Here is a 27,225-nt window from a genome sequence, read left to right as displayed (position 1 = left end):
AAATTAACTACCATTTTTTCTACTAAAACTGAATTTCTGACATTGTAAGGAGATTCAATGTTACTATGTATTCGAAACTAACCCATGTAGTTAAGAAATAATTGTTTTTACCAAAAAGGTGCTGCCGAAGTATTCGTACCAAGATGGCGCACAACCTGAACATTTCATATGTACCAGGTTAGGTTTCAGGATCTGCGTCATCTTGGTGATAATACTTCCGTAGAGCCTTAAAATCCACTTGGAAAAAAATGCTCAATAATATATACTCCACACCCACCTGAGTATCATTATTTATGTCATCGACATTATATCTAAACCAGTGGTTCCCAAACTTTTTAGAGTTGCGACCCACTAATTATTACCACAGCTTATGTCGACCCATTTAACTTCAATAAATTAATAAAACATTGATGGAGGAAACAAATTGACATAAAACAGAACACAGCAATGGCTAATCATCGCAAAACTACCGTGTTTCCTCGAAAATAAGACCTGGCTTGAAAAAAAGACCTAATTCGAATTTTTAAAATGATTTCAATTAAACCCTACCAATAAAATAAATTTAAAATGTGTGGGAGAGGAAAAGTTCAATTACCTGAGGTAATGTCAGGATCACACCACTATTCAAGATTGTGTGATGTCACAATCACAATTATGATATTTGTCACTTGATTTTTGTATAGGATAAAAACAAGGGATGCCGGTGTTTATATAATATTCATTAAAAAATTTTGAATTAAAATTAAAATTTTCTACAATGTAATTCTATTTTTGATAAAGAACCCAAAAGGCCTCTTCCAAAACTAGTGTTATTCTTCGAAATAAATCTAAATCCTGTCTGAATTTCGGGGAAACACTGTAAGAAGTGCTGTACAGTGTACAAAACTGCTATGCGCAAAAAATTCACATGGTCATTCTTTGTGTAGCAAATTTTGTTCCTCTGAGAAGATCGTAAAAAGGAAACTTTCATAGATTAGAATTTAAATTCAATTTAATTTTTATTTTTTCTTACGTATTCGAGTCGGCACCGATCCTAATACCTAGTATAATCAATCAAAGTTTTCTACATCTTTTCACGACCCACTAAGATTCCTTTTGTTTTGATTCCTTAAGACCCATAGTTTGGGAACCGCTGATCTAAACAATAAAAAAAAACTTTATGTCTCAAAACAATCTTCGGCCACGATTCTGCCGGTCTATAACAAAGCGTACTCAAGTCAAGATCGTCACATGTCAATTTTTAGATCCAAATTTGGTCTTCTAGTGAGGGTTGGTGACTGGATTTAGGAGTTAAGATTTCTTTCAGTCAGGAGTCGAACTTGTTTTCAAACAGCTGGGGCTTAGGGATCTGTTAAAACTTTGCCCTAGCCAAAATGAGCGAGCCGCCAACGGAGACTGCGTAATAATATGAAGAAGTGAAGTACAGAACTGAGTATCTTCTATATATTCTCAATACTTCATTCACGTTCATGATAATAGTAACCATGCACGTTGTTTTCAGCCAACCAATTCATCTAGAGGGGCGTATAATGTCCGTATTTCTGTTCCCAGGCATTGAGTAACAATTTGGCGCACAACTGAACATATGCATAAATAGGCACAGCTTTACCCGGCTCGAGGAAGCGGTTGGTTATAGCAAGATATATGCTATCAAAAATACGAGCGCCTACAACTATGTCCCTTACCCACGACTACCAAGAAGACGAAGCATTAACAATGCCATACCAGATGAGCTACATACAAAATGTAAAAAATTATCCGCAAAAACGTGATTGTGTATTTGTCTTTTCTATGCACTATCGGATCATGTATGTCAAACCTGAATGTGTAATTTTCAAAGTTACATCAAGAAATTCCGGTCATATATTAAAACAAATTTCTCCACGTGGTTAATATTTCCCAGTGTTTTGCTTCTGTGTTTCGTTTTTTTTTTTGCTATTTGTCTGCCTTGTAACCCTGTTTTGAGTATAATCCAATTTCAGTTTTAATGGAATTTCAATTACTTTTTATACACTATTGAAATTAAGTTTCAATATTGGAAGGAATAATAAAAAGTTATTTGCAGATGTCTGTATTTTTATTTTTTTTCTTGATATTTAATTTATTTAACCAGAACAAATGTATGCACAAAAGAAAAAAAAATATGCAGTTAAAAATGGTTTATATACAAATCACTCTACATTAGAGTTTGACAGATACGGGGTCTGTATTCGAATCTTGTGCCTAGATGGTTATGTTATGCCCAGCTTAAAGTATTGCCACCTTAGGTGCAAGTCTTCCTTATACGTTTTGTATTGGTAGAATTTTTCCGGAGGTAGTGCTTCCTTTACACGCGATCGATGCCCATATTATACGTGCTTAACAATCCACTAGGTGGGTGTACGTCTTCCATGGTATTGAAGTACGTCTGTAGATGTCTGTATTTTATTGGAATTTTTCTTGATGAATGTTCTTTTTGTATTCACCGTACTCAGTAAAATTTTAGATTTAGTATTCATCAGGTATATTTATCCGAACACGTGAATGATAACGTTTTGCAAATGGGAAATACATTGGTAAAATTAATTGGTATATAGTGAGAATAAATCATTATTTAAAAGTTTTATGTAGAATGGCTTATATAACTTTAGATAAAAAAGTTTAATATTTTATGATGTCTCATGTATTTCCTATTTAAATACTTTGAAGTGCAAACATGGCCGATGCAGCCATTTTCTACATTGATTGTGTCTTATTCAAAATAATGCTGGGTTTCACATTTGTAATTGGAGTGTAATGCACTTACAAAGGTCGTAGTGGTAAATCTGCAAGCGATTTTTTGAATGCTACAAAGTGAGTGAAAATCTATTTTTGAAAATGAATTAGAAATCTTACAGTATACCACAAGATAGAACGTTCAAAAGGGTGGGTCAATGTTCTGACGGAATCCCGTTTACTAGAAGGGGGATTCACCGAATGTATGATGAGATTATTCATTCCAGCTGAAATAGCTAACTAAGGCATATAATTAAACAAGTATTGGTTCTAATTGATATTAGTAAGCGATTTTGTAATCAGTAGTTCTAATTAATATTTAGGCGATTAGGAGTAGGCGATTTTGAGAATACGGAAAGTGTGACCTAACTATTCCGTACTTGCCAATGTTCATAGATGACAAGTGCAGCTAATTGAGATTGGTGAATTGGTAGGCACTCTGAGAAATAAAAAGGTCATTAAAAATTTCACGAGGTGATTATTTTGTCCAAACTAACAGGCCCTAGCTCTAATTTGTATTTCCCCCACACTCTTTTCATGGGATTTGGAGAACAAGCTGTAATAATGGAGGCAATAGGTAAGGTTTACTGAATTTTATATGTCTTTGAACTGGAATCGTAACCGATCTAACGCTGGGTTTCTCTAAATAAGTAGATAAATACAAATCCTAAATTGCTGCCTCCATATGGAAATTATTCGATTATAACTTTTACAGATCAATGGCATTACTTCCAGCAGTTGAAATTTCTTTATTGGTAACTTACGAATCGGCTTTGAATCTTTTGACATTTCCAGCTGAGATATATTTGTACGGTTCCATGGTAATGTGGTAAAAAAATATGAAACTTGAATGGTATTTTATTGAACATTAAATTGGTTAATAAATAATTTTATATATTTTTAGTAAACGACAATAATGTTTTTATTTTATTTCAAAAGGAAAATAATGAGCATCATCATATCGCCGTTGTTGACCTCACTTATATTTTTGCCAACGTGCTACAATTGTGGAATTACAAGCATTCATGAAGTAACTATGTACCATATTTTATTTTTATTTTATATTGCTTGTCAATTTCCAAATGTCTCTAACAATGAAAAAAATTCTAGATTGTCAGTATTTGAATTTAAGGTTCAACCGATTGGTACAATTTACCGTTGATGTTCATTCCTACAATTGTGTTGTATGCACCAGCTCGCACCAGCTCTTGCTTTTGAGTTAGGTAAGAAACAAGTTTTGGTATAATCAATAAATACGCTAGAGTAGCCGATAATGTTATCGTTGTTTTGATCATTTGATAAATTAAAGTGTTATGCATTGTAGCGAAGACTTATTTTGAGTGGCTGAGTCAGCATCTGGTGTGCTCATATTGTTGAACATAATGTTTTATTTTTTCGAACCTTACAGCTAGCAAATACATCATAGTTGCATTACTATTTAGCGAAATTTGCTTCTAAGTTCATTGTGCGCTTCACTCAATACATGACAATCAGCTCCAAGATATATTTGGTTGTATTTTCATTCGCTAATGTTAAAAAGATTTAGATTGCCATCGTTTCGAGCGAGATTAAGGTTTTTCAGGTAATGTAATACAATACTCAATTTATTTTTATATTTCCTATTGGATATGTGTACTTACGGATCTTTTTGCAATATTGTTAAAAAAAACAAAATTCTTCAACTGCCGAACAAATCAATATTATTTTTCTAAGGTTTATTGTTGTTTTATTTCAACCAGTTGACTTTTCGCTAATCCGTTTTGGCGAGCTTTTGATTTACGACACCCATTCATTGCTGAATTGTAAGAAATATCTAATTCCTTCATATGATCTCACATACGCCCGAAATCAATATTTTATTCATTATATTTTAAAATATCACGTTTAAATCAATATCAGTGTAATTAATGTGAACATACATGGTAATTACATATAATCTAATACATATAATCATAGATAAAATTTGAATATTACCAACCAAAACTACAATATAAGGTACATGCAACAGTCCCGTAATTTTAAAAATGCACTGATGTGCCAAACAAAACTCTTTTCAACTCGTCGTACAGGACAAGTACTAATGCACCGCCAGTGCCACGAAGTACATTGGAGAAGGCACCTTTAAAGAACGCTTTTCCTCCCTCGGTTTTGTAGATTTTACGCCAGCAATCAGCAGTTCCTTTATACATACGATCCTCCATTGCTCTTCCAGATTGCATCATCATGCGTCGACGGACGGTATCAAATGGATAAGACATGATACCGGCGCCAGTTGTTACAATTTGCGCAATAATCCAGCTAACAACTATGGGTGTGTTCTTGGGATCCGGTAGCATTCCCTTCGCCGTGTCGTAAGTACCGAAATAGGCTGCTCTATAAACAATGATTCCTTGAATTGAAACAAAAAACCCTTGGTAAAGGCCTCTTGCACCATCTCGCTTTGCAATCGTCGCCAAACAATTTCCAAGTCCGGTAAACTGCCTAGAGTTTCCTTTACCGATATCAGCGGCTAATCTTGTTCTGGCAAAATCAAGAGGATATACAAAACAAAGACCAGTTGCACCAGCTGCTCCACCTGAAGCGAGGTTACCTAGAAAATATTTACCAAATTGTGTTTTCTTGTCAACTCCTGCAAGAAAGATCTTCTTATACGTGTCTTTGAAGGCAAAGTTCAGAGCTTGAGTCGGAAAGTAGCGAATCACATTCGCGAGATTTCCTCTCCAGAATGACAGAAAACCCTGTTCCTTTGGAATTCTAACAAACGCGTCGGTAATACCTTTGTACCTCGCATCAGCTGATATTTGTGTTGAAACATGTTGAACTTGCAGAAGTAGTTTCACTCGTTCGATTGGAGCGACCAAGGTTTTTGAGATTGCTGCTGCTGTTCCTCCGACAGCCAAGTCTTTTGCGAATTCTTCTGGTTTGAATGGCATTTCGCAGTGTATTTATGTATCTTCTCTTCTGGCGAAGCAAGCTATACTGTTGTACCCTGTATCGACTCATTGGATTTTATAGTTCTTCAATTTGACACCTATTGCTAAGTGTAATTTACTTGTATCTATATCAATCAACGTTTTCAACACTTTAGATTTGTTATGACACCATAAAGTTTAGATACGCAACATTGATGACATTAACCTGCCACTTCGCGTAATGTTATAATAACTTAACTAAGGACTACTGAGAAACTGTCTATTATAAATTGATAGGTATTCTACAGCGTTTTTTTTTTATGTATTTCTATGGCTTTAATTGTGAAACCATTGGAAAATCAAGTGCCAAAAGTATGGATAAAATCGAACTATTCATAATATGTTAGGATATTTTTGAATATAGAACATATACTAAACTAGGAACAACTTCATTTGAATAATTGCAATTTTCTTCACATCTTTTCTTCAATTACATTTGGAATGGCGAAGTATTGTTTTCACTAATGAACACACATGTTTACAAGATATACGTGTTTATACACAATATTTCGTTATGTATCTAATGCGGACGTTGTTCGCAGTTGTACAAAGCGAAGTAATAACCTCATTCTTCCCCTCATTATTGAAAATAAATCCTCAATTAATTCCTTTTCATTATTTTTATGAGAGCAGGAAACTCTTGTTTGGAAAGGTATATTGTAGGACCCCAGGGTGGTCCAAGGTTGATGGCCTCGCGTGCCACACTATTATTTTTGACGTGTTCGCGGGCCACAAGAGTTTAACTTATAAATAACTGCAGATTGATTGAATATCGAATTTGACCAAATTTGAGATACATGAGGGTAATAACTAAATTTTCTAACATATAGGCAGCATTTTTTCTAATACTGTTTAGGCTGATTGCAAAAACCACCCTGTTACGATATGACGTAATATACCCTATAGCGCCACCCATGTTTCATGTCCTTGGTTATCCTTGTAAAACGTGGTAGTATTATTTTGACTGTTCTACTGTGCCGTGCTTTCTATGTTTACTGTTAATATAAGTTGATAACGTCGAGTCATGTGTTGAGAACCCGTAACGCTAGATGGAGAACGAAACATGGTGTCAGAAGCGGTGACGGTTCAACAATAAACGCTGGACTCGATGAAGAAGCTGTGACACATATGGAATGAAGTGTACTAGTAAGTCTTACTTCGACAAGGTACGTTCATATTTCCTGTTCAATGGCCACAAATAGTATCCCCGCACCCTTGGCTGTGAAAATAGACAAAAATGCAGCAGCCAATTGGTCTTTCTTCCGATCGCAATGGGAGAATTGTGAAATAGCAACTGGCTTAGAAGAAAAGTCTGGTAGAATTTGTGTCGCCACATTACTTGGGGTAATGGGTAAAGATTGCTACAAAATATACCAACATCTTGACATTTCTGAAGAAGATAGAAAAAGTGTGAAATCTATATTAGGCGCTTTAGATAAACACTTCGAACCTACTAGAAATGTTGTATATGAAAGACATGTTTTTTTAAACATGCGACCACAGACTAGATGAATCAATTGATGATTATGTCACAAAACTTAGAGAATTAGCATCAACGTGTAAATTTGGACCAATGACTGACGAACTAATAATAGACAGAATTATGTTGGGTAGCAGAGTGAACTAACGTGAACGCAAACGTGAACTAACTTTGAATTTTGCAATAGATATGTGTCGCAGTAGTGAAATGGCCGATGGACAAATGAAGAAAATCGAAAAGACTGAAGACTATGAAGAAATTGAAACATTTTATAAAGAGAAGAAAGCGAAGCATGGATACAAACAAAGGAGAAGATCAATGACTGGTAACAATACAGCAAATATAACGTGCAAATATTGTGGCAGAATTCACAAAAAGGGGACTCGATTCTGCCCTGCTTATGGTGTGTTGTGTAACGCTTGCCATAAGAAAAATCACTTTGCTGTTGTTTGTAAACAAACTAATCGAAAACTATACTCTGCTAATAAATATGTCAATAAATCAAGCGACTCAGCTTATAATTTTGAGACTATTGGAAGTATTCAGTCTAGAGGTGTTCGCTGGTTTGTTAATTTGAAATTACATGCGAAAGGTGGTCGAAAACCAGTTTTGTTTAAATGTATGCTCGATAGCGGTTCAACCAGTAATGTGATAAGCTTCAATGGTTGTAAGGTCCTAGGCACAAAAAATCAAGCTTCACAAGAAAGTAGTGTAACACTGAAGTTTTATGATGGTAGCTTGCTGAAGCCGATTGGTCAATGTAACTTTCTATGCCAACACAACGGTAAGAATTACATGTTGTCTTTCATTGTTGTGGAAAGAGGCCCACATCCGTTGCTTTCAGCTCAGACTTGTGAAGAGTTGGAACTTTTGCAGGTCAAAGTACCTCAAAGTCAAGGTACGGTACAATCTATTGTAGCTAAACATCATGAAAATCCTTCTGTTGATGATATGTCAGAAAAGTACGCTGATACCAAATACCAAAAAACGTAGATACCAAAGCTCTACCAGTAAAGCATCAACCTCGGAGAGTTGCCTTTGCAATGATCTTATGAATAAACTAAAGGAATTAGAGGATAGAGGGGTAATTGCTAAAGTTACCACACCTACCGACTGGATTAGCAATATGGTAGCAGTTAAAAAACCTGGTAAATTGCGGATATGCTTGGACCCAAAAGACCTAAATAAGCTTTAAGACGTTCTCATTATCCTATTCCAAATATTGGAGATGTTTCACCAGAGTTAGCTAACGCAAAGTTTTTTCCGTTTTTGATGCGAAAGATGGATTCTGGCAAATCAAGCTTGACGAACAAAGTAGCTATTTAACTACTTTTATAACTCCATTTTCTAGATACAGATGGAAACGCATGCCGTTTGGAATTTCGACAGCTCCGGAAGAATTTCAGAGGCGACTAAATGAAGTTCTGGAAGGTCTCGAAGATATACGATGTATTGCCGATGATATACTCGTTGCTGGAAGTGGAAACACATATGAAGAAGCGGTAAGAGATCATGATCCGAAGGTAATAAAACTCTTTGAAAGGGTAAGGAGCAGAAATTTGAAATTGAACAAAAGTAAAATCCAGTTCAAACTGAAATCCGTTCCATATCTATGTCATTTATTGACTGATAAAGGTAATCTACCAGATCCACGGAAGATTCAAGGTGTTATTGAAATGCCCAAATCAATAAATGTACAACAGGTACAATGTGTTGTAGGATTTGTTAATTATCTTGCTTAATTTCTTCCACACCTATCAGAAATTTGTGAGCCTCTTCGTAGATTGACGTACAAAGATGTCAAGTGGAAATGGCTGAGAGGGCATGATGATGAGTTTGAAAATATCAAGACGTTAGCAACAACTGCACCAATTCTACAATAATACGATATTTCAAAAGAGGTAACCTTACAATGTGATGCGAGCGAAGTCGTATTAGGGGCAACTCTGTTACAAGAAGGTAAGCCTGTTACTTTTGCCTCGCGTACGTTGACGACAACAGAGCGTCGTTACGCACAAATTGAAAAAGAATGTTTGGCAATCGTGTTTGGATGCGAACGATTTGATCATTATATTTTTGGTCGAAAAGTGACTGTAGAAAGTGATCACAAACCGTTAGATGCTATTTTTCGGAAATCTTTGTTAGCAGCACCCAAACGATTACAGCGAATGCTGCTTAGACTGCAAAACTACAATTTAAAAGTCCAGTACAAGCCCGGAAGAGAAATGCATATAGCAGATACACTCTCTAGGTTGTGCACAAATGATAATGTACCCCAACCCGCAAAAGACAGTTTTGAAATTTTTCAAATTGGCGAAGAAAAGAACTTTAGACATGAATTAAACAAGATAAATTTTGCCGATTATGCATATGTCACAGATGAACGACTAAAACAGATTCGGAATCATACACAGAATGATAAGCAATTGCAAATGCTTAAAAAAGTAATTAGAGTTGGCTGGCCAGAAACAAAAGGTGAAGTCGATGATTGCTTGAAAGAATTCTGGAACTATACAGATGAACTTGGCTACCAAAACAATGTTTTGTACAAAAGCCATAGAATAGTAATTCCTAAGACACTGAAGCCCGAAATGCCTAAACTCATTCATGAATGTCACATGGGTATTGAATCATGCTTGAGAAAGGCCCGAGATATAGCATTTTGGCCTCGAATGAGCCAAGAAATCAAAGACTATATTGGTCAGTGTAGTGTATGTATGGAACATGCACGTGACAATCAACGGGAACCGTTAATAAGCAGTAAAATTCCTAACCAGCCATGGGGTAAAATAGGAATTGATTTATTTACTGTGTTTAACAAGCAATATTTAATTACTGTCGATTACTATTGAGATTTCTGGGAACTCGACGAACTGAATAATGCAACTGCGAGATCGGTGATCAAATGTTGTAAGAAGAATTTCAGCAGACATGGCAAACCAGATACAGTGATCTCCGACGATGGTCCACAATTTGCAAATGCTGAATTTCGAGAATTTGCCAAAAGTTGGGAATTTCTGCATCGAACGTCATCTCCGCTGCATAGCAAGTCGAACGGTAAAGCCGAATCAGCCGTCAAGATAGCAAAGAATCTGATTAAAAAGGCACGTAGAGACTGTTCAGATGTATATAAAGCTATACTCGAATGGAGAAATACGCCAACAGATGGTATGGACAGTTCACCTAGTCAAAGACTAATGTCCTGTCGCACAAGATGTTTTCTTCCAATATCGAAGAAACTGCTCGCGCTGAAAGTTGAGAGAAATGTCAAATCGAAAATTGAGCAGAGACGTGCAAGATCTAAGAAATATTACGATCGTGGCACAAAACAACTTTCGAAGCTTCACAAAGGAAAAAAAGTGCTCGTGAAACCTATTGAAAACAAAGGGAGATGGAGATTTGGTACATGCACCGAGCAATTGTCTCCAAGGTCATATCGCGTGAATATCGATGGAAGAGACTACAGGCGGAATAGATGGTTTTTAAGACCAACATACGATGACGAGAAGGAAATAAAACATGAACCATCTTCGCATGCAGAGCCACAACTAACGTCAAATGGAGCGAACAATTCTGAAACTTCTCGTTCAGATGAAGCGGAATCTAGCGAGAGACCGGTGACTCCGAATTTCAGACAACGTAGAACACGAACTAGAATCATTCGTACTCCTGATAGATACGTGCCGTGAACATTTATGTATTAATACTTTTTATGAAAAGGGGGATGTTACGATATGACGTAATATACCCTATAGCGCCACCCATGTTTCATGTCCTTGGTTATCCTTGTAAAACGTGGTAGTATTATTTTGACTGTTCTACTGTGCGGTGCTTTCTATGTTTACTGTTAATATAAGTTGATAACGTCGAGTCATGGGTTGAGAACCCGTAACGTTAGATAGAGAACGAAACACACTCGGCAGAAATTATTTTATAGTTATTTTTATGACCAAACAACACCAAATTTTGTTTTGCTCCATTTTTTGTTTACCCTCCCGCGATGGCAGCGAGGGCCACATGTGGCCCGCGGGCATGGGTTTGGACCACCCCAATGTAGGCGTTCTGACAAGAATAGAAACAGCTTGCGTACAAAACTGTAGTACTCGGAAACGTCTAGTACTGCCACCCAGGCGAGGGCCACATGTGGCCCGCGGGCATGGGTTTGGACCACCCCAATGTAGGCGATCTGACAAGAATATAAACAGCTTGCGTGCAAAACTGTAGTACTCGGAAACGTCTAGTACTGCTACCCAGGCGAGGGCCGCATGTGGCCCGCGGGCATGGGTTTGGACCACCCCAATGTAGGCGTTCTGACAAGAATAGAAACAGCTTGCGTACAAAACTGTAGTACTCGGAAACGTCTAGTACTGAAGCCCAGACTTCGTTTCAGTATTCTAATTTTTGTGCTTTGCTTTTTGTGCTAAATTTAACCGTGATTCAAGAATTAGGCCACACCAGAGGGGATCTCCACGACAACAACTACAGAATTGCTATTCTGTAACCGAACTCTTTGAAGTAATTTTAAGTTTACTAGCCATCACGATTGGTCCTATTTTGGGCTTATTCACTTTAAAAATGCAGATTCCATTTGCAAACTGGAAAGTGAGTTTTATTTCAATATTTTATATATTGGATCGCAATTCCAACTTATATATTTTTACAATTCTAAATAGGTTAGAAAAAAAAAACAGGTTTGTCTCTCGAGTCAATCTTTACTGAACATTTGTGAGTTTATGAAAATTTGTGGTTTATGAAAATTCGATTTTTTTACAACAATCCAAGATTTCAACTTGGCTTACGGAAGATGACTCGAAAGGAGATATAGATAGATGGATGGGTAAAATGGCTCATAGTGTCCTAGTAGATTTGTGTGATCCTTTGCCCACGGAATTGTATTAGCTAGACTCAAATTGGCAGATGACGTTCAATTGATATTTTCACAAGATTGGACATGGGGAAATGTCAGTTTAACTTTTATATGCTTGACGATTGGCTATTTGTTAGTTAGGCAGCTCTCATTCAATTTTTAATTCCCGTTTCAGGGTGCTACAGGCGGAATAGTTTGTGGACTTGCATATTCCACTTGGCTATTTATTGGAATGCAAACTGTCCCGTTTTCAAACGAGTTTATTCGTCTTTCACCGCTTTCCACTAAGTATCGTAATAACACTTGCAATGACACATTTCAATCAAATATGAGTACTTCGATGCTTACAACAAGTACAGAAGAAATTAAACAAACAGAAAACGATGTTGCATATGAAGATGCTTTTTCCTTTTACTCTATTTCATTATGATACATCGGCCCAGTTGGACTTCTAAGTTGCATCATTTTCAGAAGTATTATCAGTTTATTAACCGCTTAGTTAGATGCTATAAGTAAACATTATAGATATTTAAAAATTTATTTGATAAATTACTTAGTGCTAATCACGGGTAGAGATTGTGGTGAATGGTTTAAATGTGACTCTAATGCCTTGTCCTGTAAGTTTGGGATGTCTCCTGTCTAATTGCGGTAAGAGGAAAGTAATTATGCATAGGTACAAAATGTCATTGGTTCTAAACGCACGTAAAATGGTCATTTGGTGATTCTGTTTACATTGGCTTGGTGAACTTTTGATATATTGAATATAATACTGAATTATAATTTTGAGACATTATTCAAATTAACATACGCCGATGGAATCGCTGGACAGGCTATTTCTTCCGGTCGTAGTTTTCATTATAAAGCATGCCTTTTTAGGTGGATGGAGAGGCCATTTTTTGATATTTGGCTCTTTAATAAGTTGCTTCCAAGAAAAACTGAGGAGGTTTTTAAGATTTGGAATTGATTAGAGCGATGGACACAACGGTCTTTATGAAGCCAATGAAGATAAAGACCAGTCCGATAACGTGAGCACGACATAATTTTCTGATTTCCATTCGCGTGCTGGCACTATAGCGCATTTAAGCGTGTGGATTGAAGATATCGGACAAAAAGTACTGTTTTTCGGAACGTATAAAAACCCAAGCCACATCTCAACAAATGAGAGTTATGAGGATTGTGATAACCGGACATCATTTTAGGCAACAAAGGAAGAACATACTAACGGAGGTTTCAGAGTTGACGACGATGAAGATAAAATATTCACAGAGCTTTGACTTTTGGGAATCAACTGATATGGAATGAGAAAAATATTTTTATTGCAATTTTTACTTTTTAATTAATGAATGTAACGTAATTATGCGACAGTGGTCGCGAGTGGCCTGGTTAGGTCTTCAAGCAGCGACACCTATCTGTTGTTACTGGTTTAGTGTAAAAAAATAATTGCTTTCGCTACAGACATTGACTATGCAATAGTCATGATGGTGAACATATTTGACTACAACCCCAATATTTTTGGAAACTCAAGAGCGATCGCAACTTTTCTAACATATATAATAAAATTAGTAAAAGAGACAAATCGAGAGGAATTGACGACATAAGCAATTTTGAAAAATTGTGTAAATAAAATTTAGAGGGAGAGAAGTTTGGAAAAAAAATTTTCAAAAAAAAACTCGCAACAAAGACTATTCAAAAAATCATATAACGTTTATATGCGATGGATTCCTCTCAACACTTAGCCCTTTGAAAATTCCTCCTATACGTCATCAATGGAAAATTTGTGTTGCCAATTTTGAGAGTATTTTTGGGAGACATCCTGTTTTACATCTGAAAACGTAACTTATCTTTTCGTTTCAAAATGTTCAGGCAGCTACTATTGAAATCTTAAAATCACCAAATAACTTCTGCGGAGAAAAAGGCGTCTAAACTCTAAGTCATCGGGAAATATGAATAAAACCTAACAGATGACTGTAAAAATCACGAAAACGAGTGCTTATTTATAAACACGCTTAAAGGTCATAATATATTTCTACGTCACTGTGGGCTTATTGGCGATCGGTATTTTTGCTAATATAATCAACAAAATAGGTGATTAGGAAAACCTCAATTTTAGCAAAAATATTAGTTTTCCTAATTTATCAGCCACACGTGGCGCTGTAGGTCGATAGTTTCCATGGATACGTTTGTTATGTCGAACTTTCCCTCACTGGCTTTGTCACCACAGTCTGCGAATTTTTGTAACTTTTATTATTGTGCGAATAAGGAATAAAATAAAATTCAGTTTACTGTTTAGACTATGTAAACAGGTAGAAGTACAGTTAGATTCACAACCTAGTCCAATAAAATGGCGGCAACTGCTGATAAAGCAGCATTCGAAGAAGATGCATTTCAGGCATTGGAAAAAGACTTCCAGGAAGTTTTGGGAGAGTTAATGGGAGATAAAACCCTGGAAAAGTAAGTGAAAAGGCGATTTTATTTTACTGGTATATAGACTAATGATTTCCGGGATAATGTTTTGACTTTGTTGCCTTGTGACAAGCTTTATCACCCATTGATACTCAACACTGTAACAGCAAAAATCTGGAATAAAAAACTATTTTAATGTACTCTTATATGAACATAATAAGCAGATATTTTACCTTACAGACTTTACGCCCATGAATTTTACTGATAACCAGTACCGCAGTCAGCGCTGATACAATCCCAACCCTAATTCAGTAATTAAATCCACGGGCATTTATATATTATTATTTTTAAACAACTTCCAACGTAATAAAAAATCAAACTCATAACTTGAACCGCCCTATCTGTGGAGTTACATACCATTTTCTCATATGTTTGCATGAGTTCAAATTTAATTATTAAGCATATGAAACCTGTTACATAATACTGTGGAATTTAATTATTCATTATTATTTTGTAGTAATATTTGATCAATAACCTTTTTTTTAGATTTCGCATCGAATATGAAAAACTACATAAAGCCTTGATGAAATCTCATGAAAGTGAAAAGCGATTAATGGGAAAATGTCGTGAATTAAATGCAGAAATTGTTGCAAATTCATCAAAAGTTTCTCAGGCACTCAAGCTGTCTCAAGATGATCAGGTATACTTGATTAATTCATATTTAGGAACTGGTATAGGATTCATTAGAAAAAAAGATTTCAATAAGGAACAAGATTATTGCTGAGGAATAGAGGAGTTGTCTTTTCCACCATTGTTGTAATCTTTCATTTGTCAGTTTTTTATGAAAAGATAAATCTCCAACGTGTCAAGCAAGTTTGTCTTAACTAGGTTTGAGAAACTGCAGGGCATAATGAGTACACATAAGAATAAATTTTTTATTTTTTGACCCTCCAGCTTGCTGGGCATGAACTTTTGCAAATTTTCAAAATTTATACAAATCAGTGACAATTATAAATCTGGATATATCCTTATGGACATAGTTTATAATGTCAGTCATTTTTACCTGGGCTCAAATGCTCAGCATGTCCTGATTATGTAAAATATCTGGTTTATGATAATTACCTTTAGGCCACAATACAACAACTTAAAACTGAGTTGGAAAAAGCTTGGAGGATGGTTGACTCTGCTACAGAGAAGGAGACGAGAACACGAGAAACTATACAAAGTCTAAAACTTGAAATTGCAAACTTGACTAAACTAGTTGAACAGGGAGCTGGATTATCTATGGGCCAGGAACACAGGTAAACTTATGATAGGATAGGATTTACATATTTATCTCATGGGGAAAGGAAAATCGATAACACAGCTTAATCCTCTTGCACACACCCATCCTCGCATGGGATTCGAACTTGCTAACCCATGCAGGGTAATCAGAATTGCGGTGGCGAGCGTATTCCTAACGCTTGGCATGATGCGTCACACTGCTGAGCCGAAACCTGTCTGACTTCAATGAAGTTTTATGCTGTGAACATCTCATTTTGAAGAGCCTAGACCTCTATTTCATTGTTCACCTCATGACAATTTTCCAAGTTGACACAGTACATTTTCTGTGTACGTCTTATCTTTTTCACTTTTTTTTCAATGTACTGTAAGTGAATTATGAAAAGTGAATCTATACTAAATAGCTTCTTTGCAGCGAAAGCACAGTGTTATTTATTGTGCAACAGCAGATTTTGCAATCGGCTATATGGTTATTTACTCATGGTTATCTTACCTGCCAAATTCACCCCTAGGACCCACTGAAGGTCAAATTTACCCAAGGAGTAAAGTTACCCCCAGTCCGTGATAACCCGTGTCTTAGTGTTAGTTTCATATTCGAGTAATTTTTTGCTCTCTGTATTTTGGATATCGTCTATATTCTGAAACATATTTATAGTACAGGCTACAGACGGTGATTTGTTTACTACAAACCAAGTAACAAACTTTATTTTTTTATGATTTATCTATTGCACACTTTTTAACAGTGTAAACGAACTTCTGAAGGCAAAAGAAGATTTAACTCGAGAACGAGATGATCTCTTGTCCGAGATTGTCAAAGCTAGGGAACAACTTGCTGCTGCTGCGGCTGTTCAACAGAAAGCAGAATCTGACAAGGAAGCTGCCGAAATGAAAATTGCAGAGGTTTGATTTTTGCAAAGCATTAAAATTATCCAGAAACAGTCTTCAATTATTGAAAATAAGCAGTTTCAAGAACTTAAAACAGAAACTAATAGTTTTGCACTGCATTCACTGCATACATATTCTGTATCACAAAGTAAATATTACGGTAATGAATATTCTGCAAGGAGATTGAAGATGGAGATAATTATATAACTGCTAGCTTGTAATGGTTTCTCACCATGTATGTTCTTGACATCGAACTGATTACGGTAGCTATTACCAGAGATGAAATTTCATTCCTCAAAGGAATGTATGTAAAAATCCCAACTGAAATTTTACATACAAAAAGGTTCAATAACACAACACTATATAAGTTTGCGTTCCTTGAGGCATTGATACACAAAATGTAAATCTCTAAAATAGTGTAATTCATTTTAATTTTGAAAAATATTGACATAATATAAATATTAATTCACTTTCGATAATTTTAGCTTCAACAAGACATCCAAATGAAGCAAAATGAAGTCCAAAGGGAAACAAGAAAAAAAGAAAAAATGGAACGAGATGTGAAAGGATTAAAAAATGATCTTGATAATAAAACGTCAGAAAATAAAGCAGCAACGACTCAGTTACAACGAAGTAAAGATGACAATGTTAGACTGGAACAACAACTCAAGGAACAGAGAGTATGAGTTTGTTCAACATCTACAGTATTTCATTTCAAAGAGAAAAAAGAAAAAGCTTGTTACCTTTATGTCATAGTTTTATCATTTTATCATTTTATGCATAATTTAATAAATTGGTAAAGGACATACTAATTTAATTATAGGCTATATATTAGATATGACTTGTACCACTTGCCTAATAAACATTAAAAAATTGATATAAATCGTGGCTTTTATGCCAAATTGTATATAAATTGTAATACATTATAAATATAGCCTACAATAAATTCATAATTGTATTAATTTTTTCTACCATCTTGTTACGGCCAATCATTGCTCAAATGCTTTCTGGTATCTTATTCCGTTATTTTTCTATCAACTTGAGTGAAGAAAAGTTTAAATTATTTTTTGAATAAGGTGAAGGTTATTAGTGAAAAATTGCCTTTAATTTCACCAGATTCTTCATGAGAAAGCTGTTCGGGACACTGACCTTCTGAATGCTAGACTTACTAAACTACAACAAGATTATCAAAATCAAATTGATAATGCGGATGCTCTGGCAAGCGATAATCAAACTAAAGCAGCTGATCTTAAAGTAAGGGTCATAATAATGTCTCATAATTCTCTCTCCTAACAAGCCATGGCAGGCTTAAATTTGTCTCATATAAATAAATTGTAAAATGCTTTTTCATAGAATTGTATTTACATCTAAAATTTGAAAGAAAAGCCGTAGTGGATTTGTATTATGCTTAGATACAGGGTGCTTCTATGGGTTTCTGATAAGCAACCTCCACCTAATTTTTTATACTCTGGGTGTTAAATTGAACAATTGAATGGTTTCCAGCCAATGGATTGAATGGAAAACTAAGGATTAAGTTCAAAATTTGTCTTTCGTAAACTTCTGGCTATCACATACAAATATTGGAATACCGCAACATTAGTATTATGATTGATGTCTTTTATTTCTTATATTGTAATGAAAAATAAAACTAAAATCTTTTGGAATATCCAAGTTCAAATAGAAATGTTGGACAATAATATAATGATGAAATAAGACAATGTGTGCATATTGATATGAACAAAATAAAATTATCAAATTTTCTAATCCAACAGGCTCGCGAAGATGAAATAAACCAGATGCGTCAAGATACAACAAGACTAAATAAAATGAGAGAAAATATTCAGAGAAAATTACAGTTAGTTGAAGAAAGTAAATCGGAAGTGGAAGGACAAAGAGATACACTTAAAAGTCAAATTGGTGGCTTGGAAAGAGGTAAAATTTCAAGATTATGAGATAGGTCAAAATAGATTGGTATTTAATATTCTTCTTGATAAACCAAGCCATTGAAGATGGTACATACAGGATATCACGAGAGAGAGGAAAGGCAAAAAAAATTCTAAATCATATGACAAGCCAGACTCGGCTATCGTCTGGTTACTGGTCCATGGTGGGTATGCGATGAGTTAACCATGTACTTGATCTACATGAATGAATCACAATGGTGGGGGGAACAGAAACTGACCATCAGTATCATGCACAGTGGTAAGGAGTGTAGTCAGGATCGTAGATGGTAGAACCTCAAACCTCACATGGTTCCTGTCGCTTAGCGCGATTCGTCAATTGCCACGCTAAATGAATTCTATTAGAAGCAATACCATGCCACATGGTAACACAGGATTTCACCCTATAAAGTCATGCATACAAAATGGATGATTGAAATAAAATAGCAACAGCAATTTTAATCATATGTTTAGTTAATACTAGTTCAAAATATTGCTTTTCACATTTTAAATAACATTTTGACTTTTTCATAAACCCTAATAATAAGGTTAACAATTTTTTTCTATTTCATTTTAGAGCTTGATGTGATGAAAAAACAGGCAGAGATTGACAAAAAGCAAGCTGATGAACTAGTGAGAGAAAGAGATATTCTAAACAAGAATTTACTCAAGGTAAATAAAATTCATTTTCTAATATCATGTAAGGAAAATTGAAAAAATAAAATAGCATTATTTAGCAAACTTGATGATGAATTACTTATTAAAACAATTCCAATGCAGGATCATTGATCAGTCAGTCAGCCAATCGTTTATTTGTTGTCACAAAATGCAAATGCACAAAGATTTGTACAGAAAAAAATGGACTAGTATCAGTTATTGTGCGACAGGAGTCGCGAGGGACCTGGTTGGGCCTTCAAGCAGCGACACCTATAGCGCTGTTACTGGTTTAGTATAAAAAATAAATTCATTCACTACAAACATTGACTATGCAATAGTCATGATGGTGAACTTATTTTGACTATAACCCAAATATTTTAATAATCTGTACTGTTATAATTACTTACTAAACATCCACGAAATTGACTATGAAGGCATCGCAGGTCGATATATTGGGTTCAAATGTCATCTTCGCCACCTTACCCAGGATGCAAAAAATTGGGTAGACAATGCCGAATCAGGAAGGGTACTTCCGTAGTGTATGTACCAGGTTAGGGTTAAGCCATCATTTTATTTCGATTTTTCCTTTTTTAGTTCTATTTAAGAGTTCGGGGACTGTCTGTGTTAGCTAAGTGAATATACCCCTTGCCCATAGGTTTCAGTCTCTTTATTCAACTTGATGTAAAGTAGGCGAACAAAATTAATTACCTCCATATTGGTTACGCACACTTCTGGAGCGCCTCCTTATCTACAAAGCATGCTGGTTCAGACCCTTGTTTGAAGCGAAAGAATAAAATAAAATATTATAAATATCTTGCTTATGTTAGTGTTTTTAATCTTTGACAGTCATCACATGCTACACAAAAACAAATGAATTTGGTTCGTCTTCATGAACAAAGTAAAAAGAATTTGGAACAGGAAATACAAAATTACAAGGATGAAGCTCAAAAACAAAGAAAAATTATCTATCAACTTGAAAAAGAAAGAGACAGATATATCAACGAAGCTTCTGATCTCACACAAAAGGTATTTATGTTTAAGTTAATATTGAGGAAAATTCTTTATCAAATCTTTTTTATCAAATCTATTCTTTTTCAGCTTTTTTTCAATATTTTATTTAGTTTCTAATTCAAAATTTAGGCTTAAATTTCTATAATCAAAAATTTAGTTAAAATTTGAAACCCTTAAATCATGGTTTTGAGTTCTACTAGTGTTTCAAGATAGTGGCCAATGGCCATATCAAAACATCAATACCCAAAGAGTCATGTATAGGTAATGAATGAAGTTTCGGAGCTGATGTTCGAATATACAGAGTCTCATAAGCTGGAAACGAAGCCATGCGATTTCAAACCACCCTCCAGCCTTGGATGAATGGTGCAACTCATTTTTATTGTACCAGTTAACTCTTTCCATACATAATATGGTCTGGCGAAAGACCATGGTTAGGTCACCTCATCAGATTTCCTCTCTCATGAAATAAATAGGAAAATCCTTTTTACTTGATCTTAGGCAGAATTATATTTATAATGTATTATAATACAGGTTTTACAACACATGGAAGATGTAAAAGTACGGGAAATGCAGATTTTCGATTATAAAAAGAAAATTGCTGAAGCTGAAACAAAATTAAAACAACAACAGAATCTGTATGAGGCTGTTCGATCGGATCGTAATCTCTACAGCAAGAATCTAATTGAAGCACAGGTAATATATTCATTAATCCTTGCTAATATTTATCCTAAAGTCTTGGAAAATTTTAAAAATTGCAAATGAAATTTATCGATACCGTATATTGTTTTGGCCCTAACAGATATATTAAATGAAGTGAAAATACTTAAAACTACTACTGATATAAAAACGACAAACCTGGTTAAAATATATTGAGAACTGACTTCATAACAAAATTGAAATTGTAAAAGGAGTTTATAGACATTCTGTAGTATAAACTTCATACTAAATTCTATTCAAAATGGACTCCCAAAGGTTCATACAGATAGAGAAATGACTGTGTTTAGGAGATGCCATGTTATGATATTTTGAAAAAGTTTCAACGCGAGGTTCCATTCCTTCGATAGAAAGTTTCAAGCAACCATGGTCAAGCTTGGAGCTATATATAAATTTATTCTTATCGAAAGATATCAAGTTATCAGTAAATCAGGCAGATAAATTTGATTACATCTAATATCATAGTTTTTTTTTTATCTTATATTCATTTGTTAACAATGCTTTCGAATCTAATTTTGTCACTTATATACTAAATCCCAGGATGAAATTGCCCTCGTACCACTTTTATTTTGTCTGTTCAATAAACCTCATTTGAGGTTTTGGTAACTTTTATGAATTTTTGCCGTGCGTGTGTGCCTGTCCGTTGACATTTTCTGTACCATGGTGAAGTTCAGTGTATTGTGAAACTTTTCTTTGTCGTAATTTGATGTTATTAAAGAGAAATTTATTTTCCATGTGCCACATTTGTATTACAGAGAGCAAATATGTCCTGAATTTGAAAAGTTTGGCAATCCCTAATTTAGTCAACATAACTGTGTTAAAAATTGCTCTATTTTTAAATTCAGGGAGTCAAAATGCAAGAAATGGGATAAAACTGTATAAGTCTGTATTTGTCCGAAGCCTAATGATTGAAACTACTGCTTTAGACCTTCCGATTAGTTTTATTAAAATAAACAGGTGTTTTTTTTTCTCACTTTTTTACAGGATGAAATCACAGAAATGAAAAGGAAACTAAAGATTATGAATCATCAAATCGATCAGTTGAAAGAAGAAATTACAACAAAAGAAGCGGCTCTCGTTAAAGTTAATCTTGATCATGCCAGAGTGGAGAAAGAAAAAGAATCTCTCAAGGTTAGGTTGCACATCAAAACACATGAGTTTTCATTTGAGTGGACAGATAAAAAAAGAATCAGAACGAATTTTTGTGATCAAGTTGATCAATGCAAACAACTGATGCTCATTGATCGTGAAAATTTGAAAATTAAACTTTTTTGTATGATTGATTATAGTAGTGTGAGCCTAGCTGCTCCTCCTTTTCCTGTTGTGTTAGTGCATATGTATGCACTGTTCACAAGAATCAGAATGGCTGTAATGAATAGTTCAAGAGTCTTACATACACGTTCTCTAAATATATTTTGTAGCATCTCATGTGAGTGAAGTCATCCGACAAATAGTTTACAACCATTATTTTTTAAACGTTTTGTCTGACTAAAGTCAGATTTTTTCAGACAAGCAGTTTAGGGTAATAAAATATATGAAATTGTGAAGCAATAATTTTCATATAATCTCCAGGCCCCCAAGTAAATCACATTCGAAGGAGAATTTATCCCATTATATTAAGTCAAGTATGGCATATGTATGTAATGTCACTGGAGCCACTTTCTTGATTAGATCATATCTGGCCAGTCAAAGGTTTCTCAGAATGACCAGAACTAAGATGACAGCAATGATATTAATTATTCTTTCTCAGGCTGAGCTCCAGAGAATGAAACAACAAGCTGCGGAAAGCAAAACTCAGCTTGAGCAAATGGAAAAAGAAGTTGCTAAACTACAACAAGTCATCAGAGAAGCTGATGCAGAAAGAAAAAGACAAATGAAAGAGTTGGATCAGGTACACAATTTTCTCTATCTCCATATAGGTGCAATCAGATCAGTATAATTGTTTAGGGTAACCAAATAATAATCCTGTTTTTACTGGGTATTGTATTACCCAGAGATCAATACCTCATGTCTAAATGATATTGCTCATTATGTTTAATCAGGGGTGTGCAACCTTTAATACATACAAGAGGGCCAGATACAAATAACTGGGTGAAACTGCAGGCCGCACCTTTTTTTACGGTAACATAGGCTTTCTAGTAGTTGCAGACTCAAAAATTTTGGTTATTGATCTTATGACATGCGTTGTTCACTTTGCACGAGCTAGCTGTTACGGCATTGTAACATCATAGGCATAGATAATAAATTGGACTCAGGTAGAGGCTTTGCAACGCAAAGGGATTGTAGTTAATTGCACGTACCAGATAAAACTCAATTGAAAACTCGTTTCGCGAGCCACACACCATATAAAATTGGCATCTCACCGAGGGCCTTACAATTTTTCCTTGTGGGCGGCATTTGGCCCACGGGCCGCAGGTTGCACACCTCTGATATAAATGCCTTTCCTAACAGTTGATTTTATGTTATGATTTGAGAAAATGTCTATCCGTTTGGTCTATTTCTGGGCGTCCAGAATGAATAATGAATGATTCAGAAATTGAAAATTGAGAATGCCTATTATTTTATTATCCATTAGACATTTGTAATAGATAGTGATCGGATTTTATTTTTATGTTTAAGCTGACCTAATGATTTGTTTCTGTATGGATGTATATATTTGTATTTGGTGATCTGTCTAGCATATATATTGGTATATATAGTAAACTCAATAAATGTTATAATTGCACAAAAGATGATATCACTTCTAGAAATTGTATTATTCATAGCTTATTGGTTTATAATAATGGTGAAATTGAATTTATTGGTAAAAATATGCAAATTAGCTGAAGATTATTCAGTTAATTTATATTCAAATATATATTATGCTCCAAAATAAATCGAATTATTCTTTATAAACATCATTTTTTTGTTTCTCTTGATGGACAGGTCATCAGTGAAAGAGACATTCTCGGAACCCAACTTGTACGTCGTAATGATGAGTTAGCACTTCTCTACGAAAAAATCAAGATACAACAATCGACTCTTAACAAGGGAGAAATTCAATATCGTCAACGACTTGAGGATATCAGAATTTTGAAACTGGAGATTAAAAAATTACGTCGTGAGAAAACCATTCTTACAAAGAGTGTTGCAAGTGTGGAAGATTTGAGGTAAAACTTCTCATATTGAGTAGGGATAGGATTTTTGTATTTCCGTCTGGGAAAAAGAAATCCAATAACACAGCTTAGTCATATGGAAAACTATGGCCTTTCGTCAAGTCACCATTCCATGTCGTGTATGAGAATAATAGGTCGGTGAGGAAAATACTCTTTCGTATTCACACAGAACCAAGTTATAATTTTAATCAGACAACAAATATATTATGAAAGGGTGATAAAACAGTACATGACAAACCATATTGTTCGGTAACCAGTCTCGATTCCAAATTGGTACCAGCTATTATTTCACATACATATACTTGAACAGTGGAAAAAGCCGTGACCGGCCAGTGGTTTAAGGTCCTGTGGCGTCTAAGAAGATTCGATCAATTCTTTTGCACATAATTATGTGTGTTCGGATCGGAGATACTTTATATTTTATTTTAATTCGCAGGAGAGAGGTTTATCACATTCAACGTGAACTACTTCGGGAACGAACACGTTGTAAAGCATTGGAGGAAGAACTTGAAAATCCAATGAATATTCACAGATGGAGAAAATTAGAAGGATCGGATCCGAGTGCTTATGAAATGATACAAAAAATACAGGTTAGTTTTTCTTCTTTTTTAAATTTTTTTTGTTTCCATTTAAAATATCTTATTCGTATGGGCTCTTCAGAACTACAAAATATTTATTGAGTATAAATAGCGATGTATTATCAACTTGTTTGATAGCGAGTAGTTAAAAGTCATCGCTTTAATCTGAAGCTTGATTGGAAGTCAAGATCATTGTTTCTAACCACGTGCTAATTAGTTAACGGAACTCAAGAAATATTATGCAATCTACGGGTCTGTCCAAAATTTCCTTTTTCCCTCAGTCTCATACTCAACGAAAGTCAGTTTGGATTTTGCTAATTTATGGCGAAAACTTTCATGTAAAAAAATGAATATAATAATTCCAATCAAGATAGTTTCAATCTACATTAACAATCTAACTTCAGTCAATTCTGTCCTCTCAGGCTTTACAAAGACGATTAATTGGGAAGACAGAAGAAGTTGTTGAAAAAGAACTCATGATTCAGGAGAAGGAAAAACTTTATGTTGAATTGAAACACATTCTAGCTCGACAACCAGGTCCTGAAGTTGCTGAGCAATTACAAATTTATCAACAAACACTGAGAGATAAAACAAAGCAAATGAAGGTGAATCAATAGGATAATAATTTTATAATTATAACGGGGAGAGGAAATCCTAAATACATCTTGATCATAGGTCATGACCTCTTGGCCCGTTATCAGTCCATAACAGGTATGAAAATAGTTGACCTGCTATTTGTTTATGATGCATAAACTTGATGTTGTGAATGTTCAGTAGTTAGGTGAACCACCCGATGGCGGCAGGTAGTCCAGAACTCCTCTTGCAAATTACTAACCTCTGTGGGTTTCGACCTTGCGAACTTATGCAGGGAAATAAGAAGTGCAACTACAAGCGTCTTCCTATTTCTTGTCATGATGTGCCATCCATCGTGCTGATACTATTATCTGATAGAATACCCACATTCACTTCTCATGCATGGCTGTTTAATGTGAAAGTTTTTGGTTATCTAACTTGTTTTGATCAGGAATCGAAATAACTGAAGATTTTAAAATCGACATTCATTGCACTATAGCTGAATGCCCTCAGTTTCTCAGGCTACCAACTATACAATAATCGCAGTCAAATTGATATGCAACTCTACACTACACAACAGAAACTTAGGAATTAAGATATAACCTAAGTGTGACATTATTTATACTGGACTAATGCAACAAATACTACACTCAAATAAAAACCATTAACTCGATGGTGTTGCGCAAGTGTTAGAAATACGATCACCACCGCACCTTTGATTACCCTGCTTGGGTTCGCAGGATCGAATCCTAGGCGGGGATAGTTATGTGCGAGAAGATTGCTGGACTCCTCGCCGCCTCAGGGTGGTCGGTTATGACTTCCTCTAACATCGAATTCATGCATCCGAAGACTGGATAACTAATCTCATACCCAATATTGACTGGTAGCTGGACGAGAGGCCATCCATCGTTCAACATATAATTAAGAGGTCTTATCGACTTTCCTTTTCCCCTGGGATAAATATATCCTATCCCATCCTAACTCATTCCTCAATAATGTGTTATATGTTTAAACATTGTAAAAGTGTTTTTGAATTAAATCATTTTATTTGTTTTTAATTTTGATTTATGAGACATTTCTGGTATTTGTTTGACTACATTGAATGTCATATATATCCTTATTGTTATTTTTCCAGCGCTTGGCATCAGAGTTGAACATGTACGAAGCTCAATCCTCAGAATATAAATATGAAATTGAAAGGTTAGCTCGTGAATTACAAGAAATAAAGAAGAAGTATTTCATTCAAAAGAAAAAAGAACAGCAACTCAAGTATGTTTGGTTATCTGCCGACTGTCTCCACGTTTTTTTTTTTATAAAAGACTGTTTATTACAAAAAAGTGTTCCTTTGTGAAGGAAGTAAACTTATTTTTTTTAAATTCTGAGTTATGTATAAAATTGCAGTTCCAAGCAAGTATAACTCGAATTTGAAATGCCAAAAGCTGTAATAAATCGCCATAGTAGTCTACCAGAAAACGTGAATTTGTTACCTCAGATTACGGTACCCATTTTCAGTTTGCAAGGGGTGGCATGGCCAAGTGCCCAAAGTTGGATGGACGTCATTATCTGACAATAGCAAAAGCATGCTCCGATACTCAATTTATATAATTTATTTTGCAAATATTACAGGGAACGCGATCGTGCTTTAGCACAAGCTGGTGCCCCGATTATTCAACCACAACGTACAGACGGAGCGAGGTTTGCAGGAGGAGGCTTCAATTTGAAACAACCGCAAAAGACAAGCGCTTAACTTTCTATGCTACTGTCTGAATAATTTGTAAAATATTTCTGCTTTCATTCTTTTTCATAGGATTTCAATCTTCATGTTTCTATAGCACTGTTTTTGAAATAAATATATTCAATTAGAAATAGTTTGTAGCAGTAGTGCAAATATGAGAGCAGATGGGATAATATATATAAACGCTTATGAATGGCATGTAATGGCACAATAACATGTT

General features: G+C 35.0%; 1 protein-coding gene and 1 pseudogene across 1 annotated transcript; one reads left to right on the top strand and one right to left on the bottom strand.

Moving 5' to 3' along the window:
• Positions 1-4,602: 4,602 nt before the first annotated feature.
• On the bottom strand, positions 4,603-5,732 carry LOC120338999 (ADP/ATP translocase 3 pseudogene; annotated as a pseudogene).
• An 8,537-nt stretch (positions 5,733-14,269) lies between these two features.
• On the top strand, positions 14,270-27,139 carry LOC120339779 (cilia- and flagella-associated protein 58-like). Its single transcript, XM_078116481.1, has 17 exons — positions 14,270-14,524; positions 15,023-15,176; positions 15,605-15,777; positions 16,501-16,657; positions 17,128-17,322; positions 17,759-17,896; positions 18,415-18,574; positions 19,160-19,254; positions 20,086-20,265; positions 20,782-20,943; positions 21,949-22,095; positions 22,715-22,855; positions 23,890-24,113; positions 24,556-24,709; positions 25,120-25,302; positions 26,406-26,539; positions 26,897-27,139. The coding sequence occupies exons 1-17, from the start codon at positions 14,415-14,417 to the stop codon at positions 27,015-27,017; spliced, it is 2,628 nt and encodes an 875-aa protein (XP_077972607.1). The 5' UTR covers positions 14,270-14,414; the 3' UTR covers positions 27,018-27,139.
• Positions 27,140-27,225: the final 86 nt, after the last annotated feature.

This window comes from Styela clava, chromosome 9, assembly GCF_964204865.1.
Source record: "Styela clava chromosome 9, kaStyClav1.hap1.2, whole genome shotgun sequence".
NCBI classification, from domain to species: domain Eukaryota; kingdom Metazoa; phylum Chordata; class Ascidiacea; order Stolidobranchia; family Styelidae; genus Styela; species Styela clava.
Note: the sequence above shows the minus strand (reverse complement) of the source record. Positions and strands in the feature narration are given on the sequence as shown.